Genomic DNA, 24,988 nt, shown 5'->3' on the forward strand with positions numbered 1-24,988 from the left:
TTTGTCAAACTTGATATTTGACAGCAAAATGATTTTAACACTATTTCATTTTAAATTGCGGTGGCACAGTGCCCGAGGGGCAGCAATTAACTTTTCATGTCAAACGTCCCCATCAGAACTGCAGATCACTAAATTAGTCTGATGTAACAAACTGTTCGTTTTAATGCATTTTTGTCAGTAGGCAACACTGCTTCATACAAAACCTAAACCTGAAAATACATTCAGGTTTTCAGGTTCCCCACTAAATTTGCATTTTGCTCACATAAAAAGAATGAATAGGAATTTTAATGGACAAAGAATATCAGCCAAAATCCAGATGAAACTTATTAATGAAAAGTGACATAAGTATTTTCACCCATTCTTATTAAACATAAGAAATGTAGATTAATAAGCACATCACTTCCTGTCCGATGTTTGCTCGCATCACAGAAAGGATTTTGATCCAATTCTCTTTCCAGAAATTATCTTGTTTTTAGTTGCTGCTTATCATTTAAAAGTTTCAAGCTTTTAATAACTTGCAAAGAGCTTTCAAGATTTAAATTTGTTACCAAGTGATGTGTTACCACTGGTGTTCTTGGTGACTGTGCTCCCAGCTGCCTTTAGATTATTAACAACCTTTTCTTTGTCTTGTTCATTCTCACTAGGATTTCACAATGCATCATATATTACTACAATATATCAGTATTGGATAAAGTCGTCTGGACTCCACTGAATAATGGCTAACTACAGTATATATGTGCCGTACTGTATAAATATCCTCTATGCTACTAGGACATTTGGTAATACCTCTGCAATAGAAAAATGTTTTTGATTGACAGCGATATGTTCTGGTAAAATTCTAAAGAAACTAATATTAATTTGTTTTTTCCCCCTCAGCTACGTAAACTACTACTAGGATCTATTTAAGCAATAAATAATGTGTAAAGTAAGATATGGGGTAGAATCAAATACGTTTATATGTCTGTCTACCACCTTTTCAAACAAATGGTTGTGTTAGTCTGTATTAATTATTAGTTGTTTGAATGTGAACAAATTTGAAATAAGCAACATAAACCAAAATAAACCCAAGCAGAAATACATTAACACACTGTGTGTTTATCACAAGCCATATAGTAATTTTAACATTCACCAATATTATTGCATAATGTACGTTTTCTTAATGTCATACAGCCCTGATCCTCTGTATAAGGCAAGATGTGTCATTACCTTTTCAGCCAGCTTTCTGCTAATGGTTGTGCAGCCAATTTAAGTTTTGTGCATATCTACTAATGGTTAGCTAGATAATATTTGACTTCCCTTTGGTCTTTCTCATGCTGTTGAAGAGATTTTAATGGAAATAACTGATTATGGACAAGTGGGCTTCATAGGATCAGGAATATCTTAGATTGTTTAATCTGCATCTCACATTGGGGTCATAATTAACCAATAATAATAATAATCAACGTGAAAATGTTGGCTTGTTTGTAAGGGATCAAAGCAATTTGATTCAGACCAAATCTTGATTTCTACAGTACCAGAAAATTGGCAACTTTCAATTTCTTACCAAATGTGCAAATGTAGATTATCAGCAGCAGAAGAAAAAAATATATTTCTGGATGTTTTCTTGGAATTTCAACAGAATTATATGAACCACTGGTTGATTGCTTTTCAGATGGCTTTCATAAATGTATCATGATGATTAAAAGCATCATTACACTGAGGAGAGTCTGTCTGTTTCCAGATGTAGTGGGTCTGGTTATAGTAACATTGACAGTAAAATTTACAGTGGTATTGTATCTTACTATATTAGAACTATACGTAAAAACAACCAATTTGTTCCGAAACAACTACTTAAATTATGATTGACTTCGGAGAAAAAGCTTAGGGCATTTCAAAGAGTCATTTGAAATGACTCTTTGAAATGCCCTATTTCAATTGGTGGTTTACAATTGTAAACCACCAATTGTTGACAATTAACATTTTGCTGGAGCGCATTTTGCTGGAGCATGCGGCTGAAATGGAGTATTAGAATAGATGTTTTGATTAGTCATGATATACAATTTAAAAATGAGCTTGGATGGATCACACCAGAAGAGAGAATTAAAAAATAAAATTTTAAAGAGTTGTACAGGCGCACTTCAGGGTAATAAAGTCCTGTGTGCTTTTTTATTTTTTATTTTTAAGTTTTCAATGTTATTTTATTTTTTTTCCAAAAGGCATGGGAACCTGTCCACTCGTCCGAAGGGTTTGCCCTCATTGGTCCGCAGTGGCATTCCCGAGCCACTCAGAGCCGAAGTCTGGCAGCTGCTGGCCGGTTGCCACGACAACCATGACCTGCTTGAACAATACCGCATCCTCATCACCAAGGTAATGCACAGACACATAGACCTGGAGAGACGGCTACTTTCAGGAATTTGGTTTTGTGATGGAAAATCGTTTACGAAGCTCATCCAGCACAGGCTGACAACTGATTGTATAATATCTTTCAGTTTTAAATGTAAGAAACTTTCTGGTTCCTTTTAGCCACCTTCCTATCTATGGTGGTGCACATTCTATTTTCTCAATGTTTCAAAACCACTAACATTTTTCTTGAGAAATACTCCTGTGGTTCAGGTTCCATTTAGTAAGATATCAGAAATATGATGGCATATCTTATCATGTAAGCTGTTAGTCAGCTGTGTATATGTTGCAAATTCCTTGGACTTCTTTGTTAGGCAACTTTTTGTAGTACAAACAAACAGAGCTGCGGCATCAGCGGAATGCAATTCTTTACTGTTTTTGTTTGGTTGTTTGTTTTTAAAATCCCAGCAATTCATCAAACATGAGTTTATCAGAGTTTAATTTTACAAAAATGAGTGATGAAAACAACTGAGCACATTTATGCCAGTGCTACAAATAATTTTGCTAATGTTTATTCTATAGTATGCCCCATATTTTTGTCTAGTGGTTACACCATTCTGTGCAATTGTTGAGAATTATACAGTTCTCTCTATGGTATCCATACTATGTCAACAATCACAAATGTCATTGTATTTAGTTGGAATTTTTGTTTCAGAGCAACAAAGAGTAACATTTGTGAAATGAAATGAAAATAATACATGGATCTGAAAATGTGGCTCGCATGTGTGTTCAGTCTCCTTTTAATGTAGTTTTATTTTAGCTTAATAAGAGCCACTGAATGTCACATCTCATTAGTCAAACGTGAACTAAAGACACATTTCTTTCTCTGTTTTCATATTATTAGAAACCGTTTAAATATCTAAGTTTGTGAGCACAAACAAGGAATTTGAATTTCACATGTCCAAAGTGTACAGACACATGCTCTATTTTTCTAGTCAACCTTGGAAGTTTTTGTTGTGTTTTCATGGAGAGCTCCTGAGTCGTCAGTTATTGAGAGAGTACAAAGTGTTTTCTATTTGTGTTCTCCAGTATTTGCAGCGTCAGTGACACTGTTGTTCGTTAGAGCCGTTCCTCTGAACTTTGTGGCAAGTCAGAGATCACTTCAATTTAGCTGTGACATTTAAGTGCATGCACTGCTGTTACAGCTCAAAGTGGCCTTTTGCCCCCCAGAGAGCTTCCAGGAATTCAAAATGAATTGTTAGACCTTTTATATTTAGCACAGTTTTAGCTGTATTCCCACACTTATAAACTTATCTTTCATGAGTTTATGGGTTAGTTTGAGTTTATTGTGGTCAAGATGGCCTTGTGTAAGGTTTAATTTACAGGTATTCAGTGGTGAACTACTTCAGAAAGTTTGAAGTTGAGCACTTATGTGGAGTGAAAACAGTCAAAGCATGCATATAGTTTCTGACATTAAGGTTTAATTTCTCAAGATTTTTCCCCAAACAAGTTTTACCTTCCTAAAACAAACAGACAATTCATTTAAAGATTTTTCATAATATACAAGGTCCTGCAGACTTTACACAAGTGCCTGGATGCCGACTTTGACATGTGAAATAAAAAAAACACTCTAGAATAAATGTGAGTCTCATTAATAGTTAAACAGTGTTAATTTTAAAAGCTCTGTTTCCTCATTGTTTGACGGAGAACAGCTCAGGGCGCCATACGAAGAAAATTACTTCTTGACTTTCTGTAGTTATGGAAAACATGTTGAAAACAAAGCAAGTGTGTTTATGTCTTTTCAGCCTGTATTGTGTTCTCTGTTTGATTTGGACCTAGTTTATAAGATAGAGTTGGACTTACATTGCCTGTTCTTTACTCTTGCAGAGTTGCTAAAGTTTGAAATGCTGGCGATAAAACAGTTAATGTTCAATGACAGATTTTTCTTCTTTTTTAAATACAAACTAGGGATAATATCACGTTATTTGCTGTTATCAGGATTCATATTTAGAAGAGTTGGTAAGAATTATGATTTATCAACAGTAAGCTCTAATTGATGTTTGCAAACCCCCAAAACTGTATTAATATTTTTGTGAAGTCTGCAAATATTTAATTTTAAATGACACAGCGTTTGTATTTTGTTCCAAAAAATGTTGATTAGAATGTCTCTGGTATCTGTTCCATTGTTTTTTATAACCACAGGAAGCATTGTCATCTGAAACAGAACAGTAATACTTTCACAATGATAGTCAGTTGGTTTAGTGTTGCAAAAACTCTGGGACTATAGTGCTGCTCAATTAACAAGTGACTCAGTTAGAGAAGTAAAGTTCAGACGTAGGAGTATTAGTCACACACAGACACATCTGTTAATTACAATTAACACAGAAAGAGAATACAGCTTTATGTAACTTTGCCATATAGAGATACCTGAAAATGTGCAATGCACTTGAATTATTTTCCTTCCACTTGACAAAATCCTACTAAAAATCAAAGTTTGTGGTTGCCCCTATTTTGTTGTGCAGCAAATTGTTAATTTGCTCCACATTTTTCAGACAATGTGCTACACATTTATATATTTTCCTCAGTATTTAATAATCCATCTAATTAATTAATAATGACATCATTCATTTTATTTATTTGAGGAACTCCTGCAAACTACTGTGAGATTCTTGTTGAAGAACATTTTTTTTTTTTTTTTTTTACCCCTTCAGGGGGTCTTTTGTGGGCTCTAGTGTCCCTTACACGACAGTAGACTGACAGGAAACGGGGAAGGAGAGGGGGGAAGACATGCGGCAAATGTCGTCGGGTCCGGGAGTCGAACCCGCGACGGCCGCGTCGAGGACTCGAGGCCTCCAAATACGGGTCGCGCTAACCACTACGCCACCACGACACTCCCGTTGAAGAACATTTTGACCGTAGATATACAGTTCAATGGGAATGCTACCAAATACCGAGAAAAAACTTCTGAATTTGAAGATATTAGTAATAAACCTCCCACATATACTTTCTCTCATTATGGTGTTTAGTAAATTGAAATGATTTTGGTGATTCTATCTGACTGATTTAACTTCAGTGAAACAAAAAGTGTCTGGTTTAAACTGTTTGTAAAAAATACTGGGTGTTGTTAAACTCTGAGACATTTAGTATGTGCCATTCTATGGTTGTCCAGAAGTGCGTTTTATATAATAAATTTAATCAAAGTTAAGGTAGAAGTTTAAGATTAATGTCCAGATGTAATGACCAGCTCTCTAAGAGAAGATCGGTGCATTATGGTTGAAATATGCTGCTTGACTAACTGGAGACCCTCCTCAGCTTTATAGATGATCAGATACTATTTCACACAAAGCTGGGTGAAGCTATTTTCTTTAATCAATAGGCAGAAAGAGAAAGAGCTGAGACACGAGTGCAGATCCAGAAATATGAGGTTGTTGTGATTGAAAGGAAAAGTAAAGGATTACATCAATAGTTTGTTAGTATGTTTCTCATCTGAGAGTTTGTTTTTCTCTGCTGTCCCTCTTTCTATTTCTAATACCTTTACATGTTGCTCTGGGACAACTTACTTTTCTTTTTCTTTTTTTTACTTGATCTCTTTAGGTCTGTTCTCATTTTTCTCGCATTTTTCTTCTAGTTCCATCATTTGGTTGTGGCTGGCAGTTCTTCCTCTGCATCTTATCGGAGCCCTGATTCATTGTTGCTCTGCCTAACCTCGCTCTCCCCAGGTGCTTTTCTTTCCCTCCCTCACTCTTGTTACATAACAACAAACCTCTGTTGTGGAGTGCATTCTTTCTCGTTCTTCTGTCTCCACCGCACCCACATCCTCTGTGTTTCCAGAGTAGTGATGGTATTGATAGGCGGTAGGCTGAGCTATTATTAGCCGCACCAAATGAATGGAAGTGAAGGTAGATGGAGAAGGGAGAGTGAGGAAATGGAGACAAATGGCAAAAGCTATGTGGAGCTGGTTAATGTCTGTTTGTGCTTAGAGATGACTTTAATGCTGACTGAACTCAAACAAACAGGATTGTTAAACTTATGTGGAGAAAACTAAGCTACAAATTAGTGTTTTCTATCAAACATTGTGCTTGGAACAGAAAGTGGGGTCTTTTATTCATCAGGGAATTTGAAAGTGACTTATTATGCTTCGTTGGATAGGTTAGGTTAGGATAGGTTTATGAGCTACACAAGACATGTTCATTACATTTTTTGCGCAAAATCATTCTTGAATATTCAGATTTTAGTCTGCAAATTTCTGCCTATTTGAGCTTCATTCAGAATGAGCTGTTTTTGGGTCTCTTGTCACTTTAAATCCAAGGAAGCTGCTGCTGACAATGGCCCCAGAGCTCAACATTTACACTGGCACTGCAAACAGATGCCCAGTTATACAGCTGTACAGTTTTGAAAAGCATTAGTATAGCCTTCTACACAACCAACAAGAATGCAGCAAGTAGTTTCTGGATGGTAAGTCAACAACAAAACACTCGTCTTTTCCAGCAGGCATTGTACAGCGCATACAGCGGTAAAACCAGCTGACCAATCATGCTGGAGCTCTGATTGGGTTGCTAGGTAATGGCACACTGCCTGTCGATTGTAACTTAACTATCAGGAGATTTTTTTAATTTTTCAGACACCAAAAACATAAACGTTTTGCCAAAAACATCAGGGTATTTTTTAAGCACTTGGTCTGTTTTTAAAAGCATTTGAGATCCAAATGGAAGTATGAAATTATTTTTGTATAGTCACATTTAAGAGGTTTTAACAATATGTGCATCACATCCAGCTTGCTTGATATCACCACCACTGCTGTCATGCTTACTATTGGACTGGACTCTTTTTACTCACCACAACAAATACTGTCCATGTCACACAGAAATTCGCCTCAGGGCAGCTGAGATTTTTCTCTGGATGTGCCGCTCTGTTTGGAGAAAGAGTTAGAGGGGTTGCTGTTGACATTTAAACAACCTACGTATCCCAGGAGCTGAACAAGCCCAAGGTGTGCTGCCACGCTTGAACCCCCAGCTTAAAAAAGCTCAGCCAGCTATTTCTAGCCCTGATTTTCCAAAAACCAATCTTGCTTAAAGCACAGGCGTTCTGCTAAGTGAGGGTCAAGATCCCTCTTCCTCACGTTTGATGGCTGTAACCAGAGGCCCGGAACAGCAGTTCCCACCACTGCAGGCGGTATGGGGCTGAAGGTCTTTCAAGGAGAGCGTTTCGTCAAGGAAATTGATTTTTTTTTTCCCTTTTAACTTTAGTTTCAATCATTCAGCCATTTGCCTTAGCTGGGAAAATATTGGCATTGATGAGCAGAATATGAGCTTTTGTACAAATCTTTGGTGACAAAGATCATGTATACAAAATCACAACTTTGAAAGCCTTTAATCTGAGACTATTAATACAGGTGTATCCTAATAAATGAGAATATCTAAATGTCATCACAAAAGTGAAACTCATGTTGTATATATTAACAAGTAGAGGTGTACATCATACTTTTATTTATTAACTTTAAAAATGTTTTACAGCTACTGCTACAAAATTAACTCTTTCAAAAATGTAAAATATTACACAAAAAAAAATTTTTTAATATAAAAATCGCCCACTCAAACATTCAGAAAACTCCTGATGACATTTCTACAGCAAAAAGTGAGAAGCTGGCTAATCAGAGTGCAACATCTAGGAATATTATATGAAAATTAAGTGGAAGGAAAATGTGTGGCTGGAACAAAAATAACCGCAACCTTGTGATTTGTGTCATTGGACATCTTACTTTATTTTGGCAGAGTAAATAATGGCAGTCATCAAAATTTGATTAGATATGATTACATTTCTTTGTTGTTGATGAGATCTGTGTCTGTGTTTAAAATCTATAATTAAGCTTTTTAGCTGGTATGATTTTATGCCATCAAAACAAAGTTACAATACTCTTACAGCAGTGCAGGTTGTCTGTGATGTCCCAAATGACTGGAAAAAAATACTTCATCAACTTTACTGTTTGTCACATTATTACTACTATAAATGTCCAATTTAACAAAACTTACCTATTGTAGTTTGTTTAATATTTTCTTGTTCTTCACCTCTTACATGTTTACTGTTCCAAATTGCACATACACTCTCTGGTCTGAAAAACATTCATCTCACTGGTGTAAGGTACAGGGATTTCCCACAAACTACATGTTACCAAATTGAAAGGGATTACCACTTTTACAATGTAAATAAAGCTGTCATGTTTAAAGTGCTGCACAATCACAATACTAAAGAAGACCATGTGATGCAGATAAAAAAGCACCATTTTACAGCATTGATTTCATTGAAGTATCTGGTGGCATAAGATGCTTAATATTCTGTATAATATTTATGTTTCGGCCACTCGCCAACTTGGTGACAGTCTTCATTGTTGTCATTCACTCAAACGTAGCAACAGCCGTGTAGCCCAGCTGTAATAATACTACGCCCCCGCCGGATAACCCACACGCACACATGGAGTACAATGTACATAAGATGAGCTGCCATGGTAACTGCAAGGTTCTCCGGGCTTCTCTTGTCTTGAAGTTGTCACCATGACAATTCTGTCTCTGCTTTCGCCTTTGTGTCAACTTTCTCCTTCAGTTGATTAAGTACTTGATATTTGGATAATTGGAAACTGTGTAGGTGGTGAGCTGCTCACAAATCCCATGTATTCTGGAAATCACTGCAGACATTTGAGTGTGGGGTTTGAAAGTGGATGTTTTCTGACAGCATTACGTTGGTTTGCTTCATTGCAGATAAACCCACAAAATGAAATCATGTTGCTTGGAATTGCTTCGCTATATACTGACAACTATTACAAACATGTTTAGTCATTCCTTCATATACAGTACATAAATATGTATATATATTTACAAATTTTGACAAATCACTTAATTTAAACAGAATCAATAAAACTGGAGATGCATTCTGACCATTGTGCTTGGATTGTTTAAGCTTAGATGCCAAATAATTTTAACTGTTTTTTCTGCATTTGTTTTTATTTTAAATTATATGATTAATAAGTTGCAGCAGTTATCCAGCTGACATACAAACAATTTGCAGTTACAAAGAGAAATCAAATGCCATCTCTCTCCCTTTTAATTTCATCCTGCAGTTTTTATCAAAATCATTGACCTTTCCATTGAGTGGTCTCCTCTGCGCATTCAAAGAAGAAACATGTCTGAATATCTTTCAGGATTGAATCTAATTTAGAATATGATTATACTTCAGCTAGAGATGTTTAGAAGAATCAACCCAATGTTTATTGGATACAAGGATTTAATAATAATCTACTTACTAATATCTCCTCTGATTAATAACACAAAAGAAACACAAATAAGATCATACAAAAGCTAACAAAGAAAGATGAACAACCAATTAACTTGCACATCAAATGTCAACAAGAGTGCAATTTCAAAATAATACTAAGCTGATTAAAGATCTAGCATTTATAGACTACCAGCCTTTCAAAAGCCCAAATATAGGTGTTAACATCATAATTTTGATTCGCGTCTTTACTTTAATCTGGCAAAAAGTAACACATGAACAAGATTCTGATCAGGCCTTAATCAGAATTAACTCTCAGCACTGAAAAAACATCTTGCAAACCTTTTCAACTAAACTAGTCTAACCGTACAAGGACGCAAACAAAAACCATGCTTATTGCAACTGGTTTGCAAAATCTTCTTCAAGGATTCCCAGGTTTGGTGTGAGTCCCATTTCTGTCTCCAAAGGCTGCGTGTCTGGGGGAGGAAATGTTAGGAGAGACTGATGAACCAGTTAGAAGCAGCCTGGGTCCTGATCCAACAATTGTTTCTACACAAGTTCTTTATACTTAGAGAGACATCTTAATCACTGTAGCCAGTTTGTTGTCACATTAATTTTTTTCTAAAATGTGTAAACAGTCTATTCAATAAATGAAACAAAAATATATTAAAATTTTTAAATTACAAAAAAAAATACAGTTTCGAATTTAAAAAAATACACATTTCTATAAAAAATTAAAACTTTTCTGACCACAGCATGGTTCTGCTAAAACATTTAAAAACGTATTTTGTGTTGTTGAAAATTCAAGACATGCTTCACCACAATATACAGCTAATCTTGCAACAATGTAATCTGTCATACTTCTAAATTGCAGTAAAATTTCATCCTTGCTCATAGGTCATATTTTCTTTCTTTAGCATTCTCTAAAATCAATGTGGTACGGTAACTCCCCATGCAGATATTCACAAACATGCTGTTTGTACATCTTTCTGACCTTGTGGATTGCAGAAAAAGTTAATGCTCAATTATGGCAGTTAGAAACATGCAGCGTAAGCAGTGTCTGAAGGTCCTCAGTGCTGGCGTTTCGACATTGACACTCTTTAGGCGAATCTATAGTTGGACTCTGCTCATGTTTATATATAAGCATTGTTACCCTGACATGGGTGTGTCCTCAACAAATCTAACTCGCCTTCTCAGTCATGAATGGGGAGAAAAATACAGTTTTAAATGTCCAAAGTCTTGTCAATCACATCTTCTTATATAAGTACACACAACCTCCTCTATAGCTAATCCCCATGCTGGTATCTGAAGGGACCAGCTGCAAAGCAGCTCCACAGCTCAGCAACACTGTTTCCATTATGGCCTCTTTGCAAAATAAGTCTATTAACAGCACAACTGCTCTTCTAATTTCTGAATAACTCTTTACATGGCATCTCTCATGCTCCCATTCACATACACTATCTGAAATTAACTAAAATGGCTTTTAAAGGCCACGTGGCTAACTAATAAAAATAATACATCAAAATAAAACAAATACTTTAGAAGCATTTATAAAAATACACGTGATAACCTTGAAAGCAACAAAAATTAATCAACTTCATTTTTTTTATTCAATGTGTCACTCCAGATTTACGCTGCTGTTAAAAAAGTCTTAGTTGTCTTACAGATTTTTGCTACTTTTGATTTTTTGTTACACTTATGTTTAAAAATTACAAAAATAACCAGATCAAAAAAGGTTTAAATAACAGCTTAATTTATTATAGGGAAAAGTGTAAGATAGTGGTTGCCAACTGTGGTGGCAGTGATCAAGCACAATATAGGACAACTTTTTGCAGAATTACTTAAATTCAAGCACAGCAAGAGGAAAAGTAACTATATAGGAGAGGCAAATATTTTTCATAGGTTTATTTAAAGAAGTTAATAAAACAGCCTTGCATGATATTTGTTATGACTGTAAATGTGCTGCAGTACAGTGATGAATTCATTCACTGTGGGTAAATTAGCATAGCCTCTGAGCTCCTCTGACACGGTTATGACAGGTCCGATTAGGAAGATCCTGCCTCCAGCATCTTCTCTGGTCACAACATCTCTGTGTCTCAGTCTTATGCAGACTGTACTCTGACAGCTCTGGGAATATCGAGCTTTTTCATCCATAATGCAGACCCACAAGAGCTTCTCTATTGTTGTAGACGTTAATAAAGACATTTCACTAATTGTTTACTCAAACCTCTCTTCTTGGTTTTTTTCATGATACAGCATTTTGTTATTTAATCATTTGTATAAACTTAATCAGATTTTATAAAACATTTGCTTAAACACTTGGTGTACCGTAATATAATAAGGAATATAATATATTGGATTTGAATATGCAGGATCCTGATTAGGAACTGATTTAGAGGATGGACATGAAAATTATGAGTGTAATTTATTAATTGATGCATCAAAAACTCTCTAAAAGGAGAGCTAAGAATAGTATAGTTTTTCTGTATAAACTCATCCATTCAGTCATTATGCATTAATTCTTTACCACATCAGAATTTCCCTTAGCAATATGTTAATGTTTTCCTGTCCACATAGAATTGAAAATTATTACCAGCCTTATTTGGATGCAGATTTGGGAGATCATTAAAAAAATTGTGGCCTAAAATGGTTCCTGGCGGAACCCCCATTTCAATTTTACGATGACAAAATGTAACATTATCATTTACAACAGACTATTAAAGTTCCCTTAAGCATGATTCATATCATGAAACTAACTTCTCACTGTCAAGAGATTTTAAACAAGAGGACAAATATTTGCTGTAGTTTTCTGATGTGCTTTGAAGCCAAACACCCTTTAATTTAGATGTAAACTTCTCACTTATACAGAGCTGTTCAGTTGAGACTGAAATCAGCAGGTGCCCTGGGATGGATGGGGTTGGGATGCTGAGAAGCAGCGAAAGGTGAATCAGCTTCCACCTTCGTTTCCCAGTGGCCCTGCTGGCTTTGTTTTGGAGCAGAATGAATTATTAACGGTAGCCTTCTGGTCATGTTTTTCATCAGTGTCCACCACTAAAGGTAAAGATCACTGTGCTGAGAGATCCCCTTTGACTGGCTCTGTTCATAAAGAGTAGAACTGTTTACCTAAAAGTATTGTGGTTTTTCACACCATCACCTTTTTATTTTTAGCTTTCCTGTCTTCATCACAGCTTTCCTTTGTTTTTTTATAAGGTAGGTTGTCGAATTTCAACAGAAGTAACAGTTAATCTCATTACTGTCTTCCAGTGAAAGTACCTGACTGCTGTGCTGTTTTCTAAAACATACTATTTGAATTAATGCCTTAGGTTACTTGTTTAATAAAGAAAAGAAATGTTTTAAATAGACATCAAAAGAATATATTTGCATTTTTCCAATGATTGTATTTATATTAAATTGTCACTGACGTCTTATAGATGCACAGGAAAGGTAAACTCTGAACTAAATCAGGAAACATGTTGTAGAGAGTCCAGCAAACTAAGTGATTTTGATCCGTTTTTATTTATTTTTTTCACCGCTTGTAGCCTGGGTGATTGAGTGGGCAGCACAAGCAAATCATTTTGGAGCACCACTCAAATTAATGTAATACTTTCATATTTTTGTAAGCTTCATTGCCTGGCCAATATAAAAATGGTCTGGTAAACTACTGGAGTAGACAAGCTTGTTTTTTATTGTTTATTATTTTAAAAGTTTCTGTAGAATGAAATAAAGGATGAATTCTTTGTTATGCTGTCACCTGCTTTTTGTCCTTCAGTTCTTGTAGAATGCCAAATAGACTAGTCCTCTAGGAATAGTTACCTTATAAGCAAGTTGTTTTTTTCTTTAAACTAAATATTTTAGAAATCAGTAAGTGTAATTATGAAGCAAAATATTTTGATTTATGTTCTCTGCCATTGAAGGACCATTATACGCCATTGAACTCTGATTTTATGATCTCTCTACTTCATTAAGTGATCTTTAAAATCTAGTTAGTCTCCAAAAATGGAAGAGTTAGACATTAATGTCTCACATTTTATGAAATGCAGTCCTATTTGGCTTTAATTTTAGGTTTAATCTATAAATGTCACTCTGTATACACTGGAAAGAGTTAATTAACAATATGCATAAAAGCTTTGCAGTTTTAAATTGTGTGCTAAATGGTCATTATTAAAGACGGTAGCTGTTCACAGTGCTGTAAACATGAATGAAAAATTTAGTGGAAGAAAAACATTTAGATGATTTTATAGCAAGGTCTTTTAAGAGTTTGGGGAGATTTACAAAACATGGGTTAAGGACTGAGCCTCTGCAATCAGACGGATCCTGAAAACTAGGCTAGAACTGGCAGTTTCCTTATCTTAAACATTTGTTCACAATATAGCTAATTTTAGCTTCTATATTGTTTTTTCATAGTGAATAGTGTAAATCACTAAAGGGTAAACTATCCTAGTGATAGCCTTTATGCTAATGTTAGCTTTGCAGCTAAAATTAGCGTTTTAGCTAATTTTGATAAAAAGCTAAGCTTGACACACTGAATGAAGTGTGTTAATGTTAGTCAATATACTAGTGATAGTTCACATGTTATTGAGAGCATTTTAGCCAACATTACATTTTAACTAATTTTGACCTAAAACCCAAGTGAACAGACTAAATGGAGTGAGTTGATGTAAGTTTATATCACTCAACATGGACCTACGTTTTAATAGACCCCACATTATTGTGTTAAAAAATATATACGTTTCAACTGGCTCTGTTCTGATTTATTAAGATGCACTTACATATTGTAATAATTAAAATGTAAATATTCCCGGTTAAGATTTGCTCTCCAGTCTGTAATGCCTTTTTTTCCTCCATCTGGCATGCTGCTTAGCCAATTTGCTGTCACTTGATCCTTTTTATCATCTGTCGGCCAGAGGATGCTCCCAACTGGCCAAAATGCCTGACAACTGTAACCAAGGGGCAGACATAACTGTGCTACGGTTTGAGTTAAATGTACTGTGAATGAAGTAACCTAAAGGACCTACAGTCATGCTGGGATTTTGGTTAGATGACTCGTGGATTAAAATGTGAGGATAGTTGAGGTTGGTCTTTGGATGGGTCTATTTCAGTATTTTTCACTACTGTATATTTTATGTTCTGTATATTAGAAAAAGTAAATAAAAATTGGAACCTGTTGGGCTGAAATAGAAAAGGATGGAAAAAGAGGTGGAGTAAACGGGAGGGAAAAGGGGAGTGGGGGTAAGTTAATAGAAAATCGACTGCAAGAGAGATAAGTGATATGTAAATAGGAAATGTCTCTAAATTTACCCCTGGGGAAAAAAGCCAGTCTGAGAGATGGGATAATGTTTCAGGGAGCCTCAGGTGCAGCCAGGAGGGTAGGAAGAAGGGTGATCAGGGAGGAAGAGGGAGGGTTTTGTTTGGGTGTGTGTGTGTGGAAAGAGAGAGAGAGCGAAACTTGAGTGTGCGAGCTAGAGAGATTGTGTAGGGAGGGAGGGAAGTGTAAGCCAGTCGCAGCATCTCTCCTCACTGCACCAGGGCTGAGGGACTCCTCGTCCCCTCTCTTCCCTCGCTGCAGCTTTAACTCATCTCCATCAATGCAGTCATCCTTTTTTTTATTTTGCTTGTTGCTTTGGATAACTGCGTTGCTTTTTCATTTTCCCTATTCCAGGATCAAAGGATTTATTTGTTGAAAAAAACAATCCCAAAACATGGATTGCCTTGTTTGACTGAGGCAAAAGGGGCTTTTTCCAAAAGCCAACGCTAAAAACCGGGACTCCAACTGGGACTTTCTTTTTGTTGGTTTGCTGCTACAGTGGATTCCCCCCCTTTTGTTGAACTTCCAGGATCTTGGTCAGAGTGAAAGACATGGACTTAAAGACAAAGGCATAGGATCCTGTACAGTTTTCGAGGAGTAATTAGAAAAGCCAAGGTTGCATCAAGCACTTGTGGAGAAAGTATTATGTCAGGAACAAGTTTATGGGATAATTGAAAGGTGCACTGATTGATTCTGAGACCCCTCTCTGCAAGTGTGGCCACAGGGATTTCTGAGGAGTGGAAGTGAGTGGAGCTCTGAGTTTGTCAGCTGGCCTCTCCTTACTCCTAGAGTGTCCTTTCACCCAACCCCATGGGATTCTGACATTTAACCCGTCTATCAGATCCTGCATGTTTTTGCATTTTGTTTTGTTTGTGCAACTTGCAGTCCAGTAACTCTGAGAGGCAAGCTCATACTTTTGGATTTAAGCCTTTTCTGTTTGACGGAGACATTTTGACACGGTTTGTTTGACCAAATTCTAGTAATGCCTTATAAACAGATTCTCCCCCCACTGCCGTATGCACTGAAAGAGCTGTGACATTATCTGCTGTGGACATCCCACTGTTATTGTAGCCTGTGTCTGTGTTTTGATTCGGACAATAGCTGGGCATACATGGGCTCCAGACGCTGACAAAATAAGGGAAGCCTCCTCTATTATTCACCACAAATTGAAACTTTGAATTAAACTGAAGAGCCAATCCTTAATCTTTATAACAATCTAAGCAATTTTTTTGTTTGGGAGAGTGTCTGCTGGAGGACGCATACTCTCAGTTTTGTCCCGTAACCTTGTGTGGTTTCCTTCTTCACATCTTCTGTGCTCTCTGCCCCTGTGGTGATGACTTAAAATCCCCAGCCTCCTGGTGGCAACTCTCATTAAAATCATGCGATGAGGCCACAGATCGGGGCTCCAAACCAGCAGGGAAACTCGCCTCAGGGATCGATGCTGGTAGCGGGACTAATGCTACTTCACTTTTGGTTGAATCATTTTTTCTATTCCACCGACTGCCATCACCAGCCATGCTCAATTTGAAAGAAGAGAGAAACAAGTTGCCATGCTGTTTCAGAGACCGTACTGAATTTCCTCCAGTCACCGTTCACTTGATTGAGACCCAGCGATGTGAGGGTATGCTGAGCAAAAGCACAGGTGTGCTTGAGAGAATAATACGCTTTTTGAACTGAGGGGTGGTGAAAAATCAGAGGGACACAGGCAGATCTCCAGTTTCAAGTCAGTCTGCTTATGGGTGGCATACGACAAATCTGACTCATCTACACCGAGAAAATGAACCACTCTGAACTGATAACACATCCTACGCTCACTGCCAACAGCAGCGATGGAGACATCTTTTCTGGCAGGGTCTCCAACCACTCCTGCCCTTTGGGATGGGGGTTGAAGGAAGGCGTGGAGGCCTGCATATTGGAGACTGTTGTCATCGTGCTTTTGACGGTCCTCATTATCGTCGGGAACCTGACGGTGATCTTTGTGTTTCACTGTGCCCCTCTGCTGCATCACTACACCACAAGCTACTTCATCCAGACGATGGCCTACGCTGACCTTCTGGTTGGTCTCAGTTGCCTTGTGCCCACATTGTCTCTGCTACACTACCCAGCAGGTGTCCAGGAACCAATTACGTGCCAGGTTTTCAGCTACGTCATCTCTGTTCTGAAGAGCGTCTCAATGGCCTGTTTGGCCTGCATCAGTGTGGATCGTTACCTAGCCATAACTAAACCACTATCGTACAACCAACTGGTGACGCCATGTCGACTACGAGGCTGCATTGCCATCATTTGGGTTTACTCCAGTCTGGTTTTCTTGCCCTCCTTCTTTGGTTGGGGTAAGCCAGGATATCATGGGGATATATTTGAATGGTGTGCTCACTCTTGGCCCACCTCTGCCATATTCACTGGCTTCGTGGTGTGCTTTCTTTATGCACCCGCCGCACTTGTTGTCTGTTTTACCTATTACCACATCTTTCGCATTTGCCAACAACACAACAGGGAGATCAGCGAACGGAGGGCCCGGTTCCCCAGCCAGGAAATGGAACCCGGGGAGGGGAACGGCGGTGGGCATCACGGAGGGCACGGACCAGATCGACGCTACGCCATGGTGCTGTTCCGCATCACAAGTGTTTTCTATATGCTTTGGCTTCCTTACATAATCTACTTTCTTCTAGAGAGTTCCCACGTGTTAGATATCCCTGCCTTGTCATTCATCACCACCTGGCTAGCCATTAGCAACAGCTTCTGCAACTGTGTCATCTATAGTCTATCGAACAGTGTGTTTCGCTTGGGCATGCGCAGACTGTCACAGACTATGTGCTCTTTCAGCCACTGTGGTGCAGACGAAAGGGATTTTGGAGAGCCCAAGCCGAGAAAAAGAGCAAACTCATGCTCCATCTGAGTGACTGCTTTATTAATGGGGTTAAAATTCTCCTTAAAAAGTTCATTTTCAGTAGAAAATCTGGAAACGCCTTTCTGTTTTGTCTTGACTCGCTCAAAATAAAATGGTGACTGGGGTTTTCAAGGAGACAGATACAGTGTCTAGACCGAGAATATTAATGAGAGGTGGGCTCTCTGTGATGGATTTTATTATACCGCACCACAGAGGCTTACTCAGGCTTTTGCATTATGTCAGGCCGAGTGCAAAATCAAAACGACAAACATCCCCAAAAATGAACAATTAAACATCCCATATCTAATTTTACCTTAATGCTTGTCAAACTTTTATTTATACTTGTGATTTTTAATCAAAGATTGTGTTTATTTAAATACAGTTTAAGGACCCTCATTAACATTAGACATACTTAAAGACACTAACAGTGACCATGACAAGAGCAGCTGATAAATCTTAAAGTACATAATCATGACTGTTTTTTATTTATTCATCTATTTATTTATTGAGGAATATATAATTTTTCTAGTTATTTGGTTTGTTTTCCTTCAACCACTGATCTGACTGTTGAAATCAGCGCCTTAACAAAGGCATCAAGGCATTTGATTTATTTATTTTTAACGTGATTATTAGCTATAAATGAAAGAAAGCATTTTTTTCCAAATGTAAGGACAGTCGCCCAGATGTATCTTGTGTTTTTTGTGTGTTTTAGAGTGATGTGTTGAAGATGGTAGTGGATTTTATTTTGGAGCAGCAAAGTGTGGGGGTTTAGATTAATGTAATCTGATGTACTTTGAAACTGCTGTAAGGATAAATCTCATCTGAAATTACATGCCCATTTGTGTAAATGTTAAAGGCTGCAGGAACACAGTTATAGGTTGTAGATCTGTGCATTGAACAGTACTCTATTATTCATTTTTGATTTTTTATGTCTTATTTTTCTGATCTTTTACACTTTCTTCTTAATAGTTCTCTTAATCATTGAAAGATGACACCAAGCCCTCACACAAAGGGTGGTGGGGTTGAAAATGAGATAAAACTCGCATCTACATAATGAAATGAAAGTGTTTTACAATTTTTAATCTGATACTGATAGTTTTTTAAAAAACAAAAGAAAACTAGTTCTTTGCTTTAATTTTAATTACTTTTCCTATTTTGTCAAAGCCTGGCCAAACATTTGACCCTCTTGAACCTTTTCTCATATTTTGTGATGCTACATCTATAAACTTGAGTGTAAATTATGGGAGGAACCAACACAAAGTGGTGGATAATGGAGGAAAATAAACATGAAACATGGTTTCCATTGTTGCATTCATTTTTATTCAGACTTCCTGAGTTGATATTTAATAGAGCAATAATTTGCCGTAATTAGAGCTGCAAATTTTTTAGAGTATGTCTCTACCAGTAGAGACTCAAGTTCTGCTCCTTTGTCTTTGCAAAATAGCCCAAACTCAGTGAGGTTGATTAGAGAGTATCTCTGGACATAAATATTCAAGTCTGGCCAGTGACTCTTCACTGATTTCAGGTCTGTTCTTGCTGGTCCAATACATACGAAAGCGCCTCATTGTAAGTCTGGATGCAACTTAAGTTAACTGACCTTCTCTTAAATCTTTTCCTGCCTGAATTTGATTATATTTGTTTATTTGGCTCCATTCATCGAGTTATAAATTGCAAAACGCTGTCCCCACTAAAGAAGGGCATCCCCACAGCATAATGCTACTCCTACAATGTGTCATTGTTGATATGGTGTGCAGTCCAAGTTCATCCTTAGTCTTCTTCCTCATGTTTGCTGTTTGCTCTACATGGCTGATTGCAAACTTTAAGCAGAATATCTTATGGCGTTTCTTTAATTACTTATTTTCTATTTTCCATCCTGGCCAGATTGTCCACAAATATCCAACCTGAACATGTGGCTTTAAACCTCTGAATTTATTTGTATTTATACTCCTACATACTAATTAGGTGCCTTCTCATCCAGTTTGATTAAATCTGTAAGTATTCTGCTTATAAAATGAAAGAAAATGTATGCATTCTCTTTCATTGACTCTACAGCCATGCATTACCTTGTATTGGTGTATCACATAATATCCCTAAAAAAATACATTGATGGATTTATGTGTAACATGTTAAAATCAATAAATGTTCATGGGTATGGAAGATTTTGTAAGGGATAAGAGGCAAGCTTCAAATTGAACGAAAGACAGCATTCAGTTTTTATTCTCATCTGTTGGTTAAGAGCAAAAATATTCCAGTTTCAGCCCTGATCAGCCGCTTCCTGGTAAAATATAATTAATGTTTCCAATAGGAGCTTTTCTCTATTGAAGTACCATACTCTCACAGCAATGTTTAAGCCTTAATACGTTAGGTACTTTTTGGGATTCTTTTTGTGTTTAATAAGAAAAGCAACAGAGGACATGTGTACCTTTAGGATTGTGTTTCGCCCATTTGCTGTTCTTTGCAGCTTGCGCTGTGTTTTCCTTGTTTTAAAGCTGCTGATTGCATCATTGTATGTTAAAAAGCAGATTTCATTCAGACTTTTTAGGAGTTAGTGTGACTTTGTTTTTAAGACGGGATTTGGTAAATCGTAATGTGACTGGAAACGTTTGTTTCTTGTAGCTTAATGATCTACTGCCTTCATCTCTGTTTAAAATAATGAAAGGTGAATTCTGTGAAGCTACAAAATGTTTTTATGCAGCTTTCATGCACTACACATTGTTCTGCTTACGTGCCTAAAACAAGGTTGTTTTGTAGGAAATGGATGTTTAGAAATGATAAACATGAAATGCTGCGTTTTTAAAACCACCCTGAACATATTCAAGGACCATTGGACTTTCTTTGCCATGACTTTGTGATGATTACAGTGACAACCACTGAAACTATGAGTTGCTTTTAATCTTTGATTTCTCTCTGTCCCTCTGTGGTAGATTTCCCCTTTGTAGCTATTCTGTCTGGTCTATATAAAGAATAACAAAGGGAAGAACCAACAAATACTAGCCTCATAATACGCTGTCATTTGACTTTAATGGGATGCGTTTTGTTTTTTTTGTTTAGTTTCTTTTTAGTTTTGTTGGATTTTAGGTGAAAATTAGGTCAGGTAGAGCAAATGTGCTGATCAGTCCTGTATAAACTTAACGATGTGGTAAAATCTCATAAACAAAAAAAGAAAAGTTTCTTTTAAAGTAAACTCATACAGTTCATTTGTTAACAAAATTGACTTTGTTTACTGAAATTGCAGATTATTCTTCATCTGGTATGATTTGTTTTGTTACAGGGTATGTCAAAGATTTCAAAAAGATACCCAAAAAAACAACAATAAGTTAATGTTTCTGTACGACACTGAACAAACCACAGTGGTAGCAAGTCAAAAACTGTAACATGTTGTAAACAAGTCCTCTTGATTTCATGTGCATTGATAGGAACATTTGCACACAACTATAAATTAGAGGGTGATAGATATTTATTAAAGTGGTTTATAAATATTTACACAGTATACTGTATATGGGAATACTATATGTAAAGTGTGCGTAACTTGTTTTTACTCTGCTGTGATCCTCACTTTTCAAAAAGAGATAAAGCAAGGTATTTGTGCGTCTATTTGTGTTAAAACAACCTTATAGGCTGCTGCTGTTTTGAGTAGAAGGTGAGTTTGTTAAATTACACAATATATATTTTTTTATTTTGAAACTGTGTCAAAAAGACTATGGTTTTGCTGTTACTGCCGAACCAAATAAAAGTTTAAAAAAATAGTTGACGTACACACTCTATGTTGTTGACGTTATTTGTTCATTTCTTTTCAAAAGGAGCAGTTATTGACATCTTTCTCCAAACATGAGAACAAGAATAATGTTTTTATTGTTGTTGTTGTGTTTTATATCCAAGAATGAGTATGAGACAATAGATAGACATTTCATTGATTATGTGACGATCTTTTTTTTATATGATTATTTGGAGTATCCTGCAGAACTGTTTGGACTGAGCAAGTCATTCTCCACCCCTCATCTCCATAGGGCATGCATTTTACCTACTGAGAGGAAACTGAGGGGATTAACCCCCCAAGCAACAAATGCCAGAAGCCATGGTAAAAGCCTGGAAATTATTGTGATCGCAGTGGTTCGTTCAGAAAGTAAAGAAATTTAAACTACATATTAATTATTGATTATTGAATTAAAGTAAATTGAGTCTATCAGTTGAAATTAAATTATTTTTTATTTCAAACAAATTATTTTTATTTCTAAATAATTGAAATAATTGTCAGTTGTTCTTTAAAGGAGTGAGTAGTTGTGGAGAATTGCAATCTGCATGTAGCTTTGTATTTTTGCCTATTAAATGTGTCATCTAGCATATGCATTGAAATTCTGTTCTGGATATCCAGTTCTTAGTAACATGTAAGAAAATGCAACTCAAGATTTAAAATTTCACCTTATTGCCGAATGAGTGATGAGTTTATGCTGCAATGTAGCGTCATCTTGGACATGTATGTCCTCTTCCAAACCATCATATCTTCTGTTGATATTTACTTTGTATGAGTTTGCTTTGTTCCTGGTTGTAGATTTGCCTATGAAATCTTTCAGATGAGCTTCTAAACCTTCAGAATGTAACTATCTTAGGATTTTGTGAAGAAAGCTTTAAGGGGAGATGGTAAATAGTTCAAAGTAGAGAACTGAAACATCTTGGAAAGGATTTCCTTGAACTTGGAGACTAGCGCAAGAGTGGCACTGGTTGGATAGAGCTTTGAGAGAGTTGTAGCAAAATTAAGAGCTTTATTCTAGAAACAGTTAAAGAAAAAGAAAGCAAGAGATCCTAGTAATAACGCTATAAAATGAAGAAATTAACAGTAAACAATTTACTTTGTCTTTTCTCATTATTAGAATGTCACAGCATTTCAAGTGGATGGATTTTTACATAAAAGGACCGTTGTATCTTTCACAGAATTTTGACCAATAAAACACCTTTAGTGTAAATTAGGCTATAGTCACACAACAGATCTTGAATCTCAATTCTGATTTTTATGTTATTTTATTTTATTTTTGCTAAAAGTTCTTATTTTGTGTGGTTTTTCATTCTCCTGAATGATGTGACTGCAGTGAGACTTCTGTGTGAACGGTTTACGTCCCCAAAGCAACCCGCATGCACAGAAGAAGAACGTTGATGTAACACAGCAGCGCACTGTTTAAAGAAGTAGCAATGGATGCAGATTGATTTCGTCTACGGATTGATTTTAAAGTTTATTTAGCTGTGGGAGTCAACAGCATCATTGCAAGATCATAACATAAATGAAAATAAAAAAAAGGAAGCACAACTAATACCAACAGTCTTCTGTGGAGCATTGACTGCAGTTTCTGTAGACAAGTCTGTTTGGATATATAGTCAGAGCCAAGAGTGGTAGGATTATGATGTGATGATCTTCAGTGACAAATATATTTTATATAAGTTCATAATCATAATTTATAGCCATTGTTTAACTCCAAATTTACTGCGTCTGCCTTTTTCTGGTGCAACATTATTATGCATGTGTCACATTGATGACATGAAAGTCGGATAAAATGTGACATGACGTTCAGACTGCAGACACGAAGGCTTCTTGTCCAACATCAATGTCTGATCTCACTAATGTGCTTCTTGAGAAATAGTCAAATAAAAACAAAATAAATTAAAAAAAAAACTCTTTTCCAGAAGAGTTAAAGCTCCTGTGGCAGCCACCATATCTCCACCCAGCCTAGAGTCGGCAGACATTATCTTTAACTCTCGGATTAAGCAATAGTCTTATTAATTGTTTTCTAGTATTTTGTGTTCCTGATAGAAAGTAGAAATTGTGACAAAATGACAGGATATGAATCATATTAAGTACAGTGAGAAAATGGTTAAGCCCAAGATTATTCATACCCCTGGCAGCGTTAGCTTTAAAGTAATCTTTTAATTTTATCAGCATGCTTCTTCTGACTGGAAGTAATATTAATGCTTTGATTTCTGCCTGGATTCTGACTGAGAATCTTTCTCCATCCATCCACATTCTTACAGATGTGACTTGACTATTAGGATTCATCATGGATGCTCGTTATCATTGTTGATATTAATGTTACTATAGTTTTTTTTAATTGTAAAGAGCTATTTCATTTCCAGCTCTTCATAATCCGTTCCCTTCAGACTTAAAGTGAGATATTAGGCACAAGTCAAATGCTTAGTACAACTTTAACCCACAGAGATATTAAGACATTTTGAGAATCATGTAAAAGTTACTTTTTACTGCTCTACATAACTATATAAAACAGATTTTTACTAATATAAAATGCTTGAGCCATTTCTCTGTGTTCAGAGATAAATCGTTTTTGGAACAAAATCTACGTTTTTATTTTTGTTTTTTTCCAACAGACAGCTTTGCAGTCACAGTTACCATTCAGCCAACCCAAAATGAGCAGCTCCCAGTTCAAGCCAACTCAGTATTCACAGCCAAGACTATATTAGGAATTCCCTTTCATTTCCACAAATGGCCTGCAATCGACTACGTTTTTCTTTCCCGTTCCATCCTGCCACTTCCCTCCTTCCGTCCTGATTGAGAAAGGACCACCTGACCCTCTGTTGAGGTGGGGGAATCATAATTGGAGAGGAAGCCAGATCCTGTCTCGGAGTGCTGATGGCGGAGCCTCGCGGCAGTCACCAAAAGCCTTTGATGGTGTAACGAGGACACACTCATACACCCACTCTTCGACTCTCTCATGCATCTTGCATGACTCTTTGAGTATGTGGGCTGCAGACTGTGGTTTGATAGCTGACAGGTGTGTCCTTTACAGTCTTTAATAGCTCCAAACAACTTTTATAATAGAAGCTATTAAGACTCAGATAAGAATTTACTACTTTTTATTCTACTGGGGGCAATAATTTGTGAACTAAATATCAAATCATCCACTGGCTTGCAAAATGTTTCCTTCAACCTAATTATAGTTCTCAATCATAGACTTGAAAAGGTAATTTATTTTAAACTATGTGTTAAAATCTTGTGCAGGGGAGCATTCTCTTACAAAAGGATTCTAACAGGGGTTTAGTAACTTTTATATTGATCATTTTTTGAGTTTTCTTTTTGTTTAAAGTAAATTCCCCACAAGCTAATGTTGTGGCAAAGACTGCTGTCTTCAGATTTCACTTTCAAATACAAGTGGAGGAAACAAAAAGACATTCAATGAACCAGGATCTTGAAAGGTTAAATAACATGGCACAAT

The 24,988-nt window shown here is 36.5% G+C and overlaps 2 protein-coding genes across 2 annotated transcripts in view; both read left to right on the plus strand.

Moving 5' to 3' along the window:
- rabgap1l (RAB GTPase activating protein 1-like) overlaps positions 1 to 24,988 on the plus strand; it is a 115,836-nt gene that overhangs the window by 32,912 nt on the left and 57,936 nt on the right. The window contains exon 13 of the mRNA XM_032571052.1: positions 2,196 to 2,346. Coding sequence (XP_032426943.1) covers positions 2,196 to 2,346 — 151 coding nt within the window. The remainder of the gene's footprint in view (positions 1 to 2,195; positions 2,347 to 24,988) is intronic.
- On the plus strand, positions 15,043 to 21,536 carry gpr52 (G protein-coupled receptor 52). Its single transcript, XM_032571057.1, has one exon. It carries the CDS (start codon positions 16,665 to 16,667, stop codon positions 17,781 to 17,783), a length of 1,119 nt encoding a protein of 372 aa, XP_032426948.1. The 5' UTR covers positions 15,043 to 16,664; the 3' UTR covers positions 17,784 to 21,536.

This window comes from Xiphophorus hellerii, chromosome 9, assembly GCF_003331165.1.
Source record: "Xiphophorus hellerii strain 12219 chromosome 9, Xiphophorus_hellerii-4.1, whole genome shotgun sequence".
Taxonomy (NCBI): domain Eukaryota; kingdom Metazoa; phylum Chordata; class Actinopteri; order Cyprinodontiformes; family Poeciliidae; genus Xiphophorus; species Xiphophorus hellerii.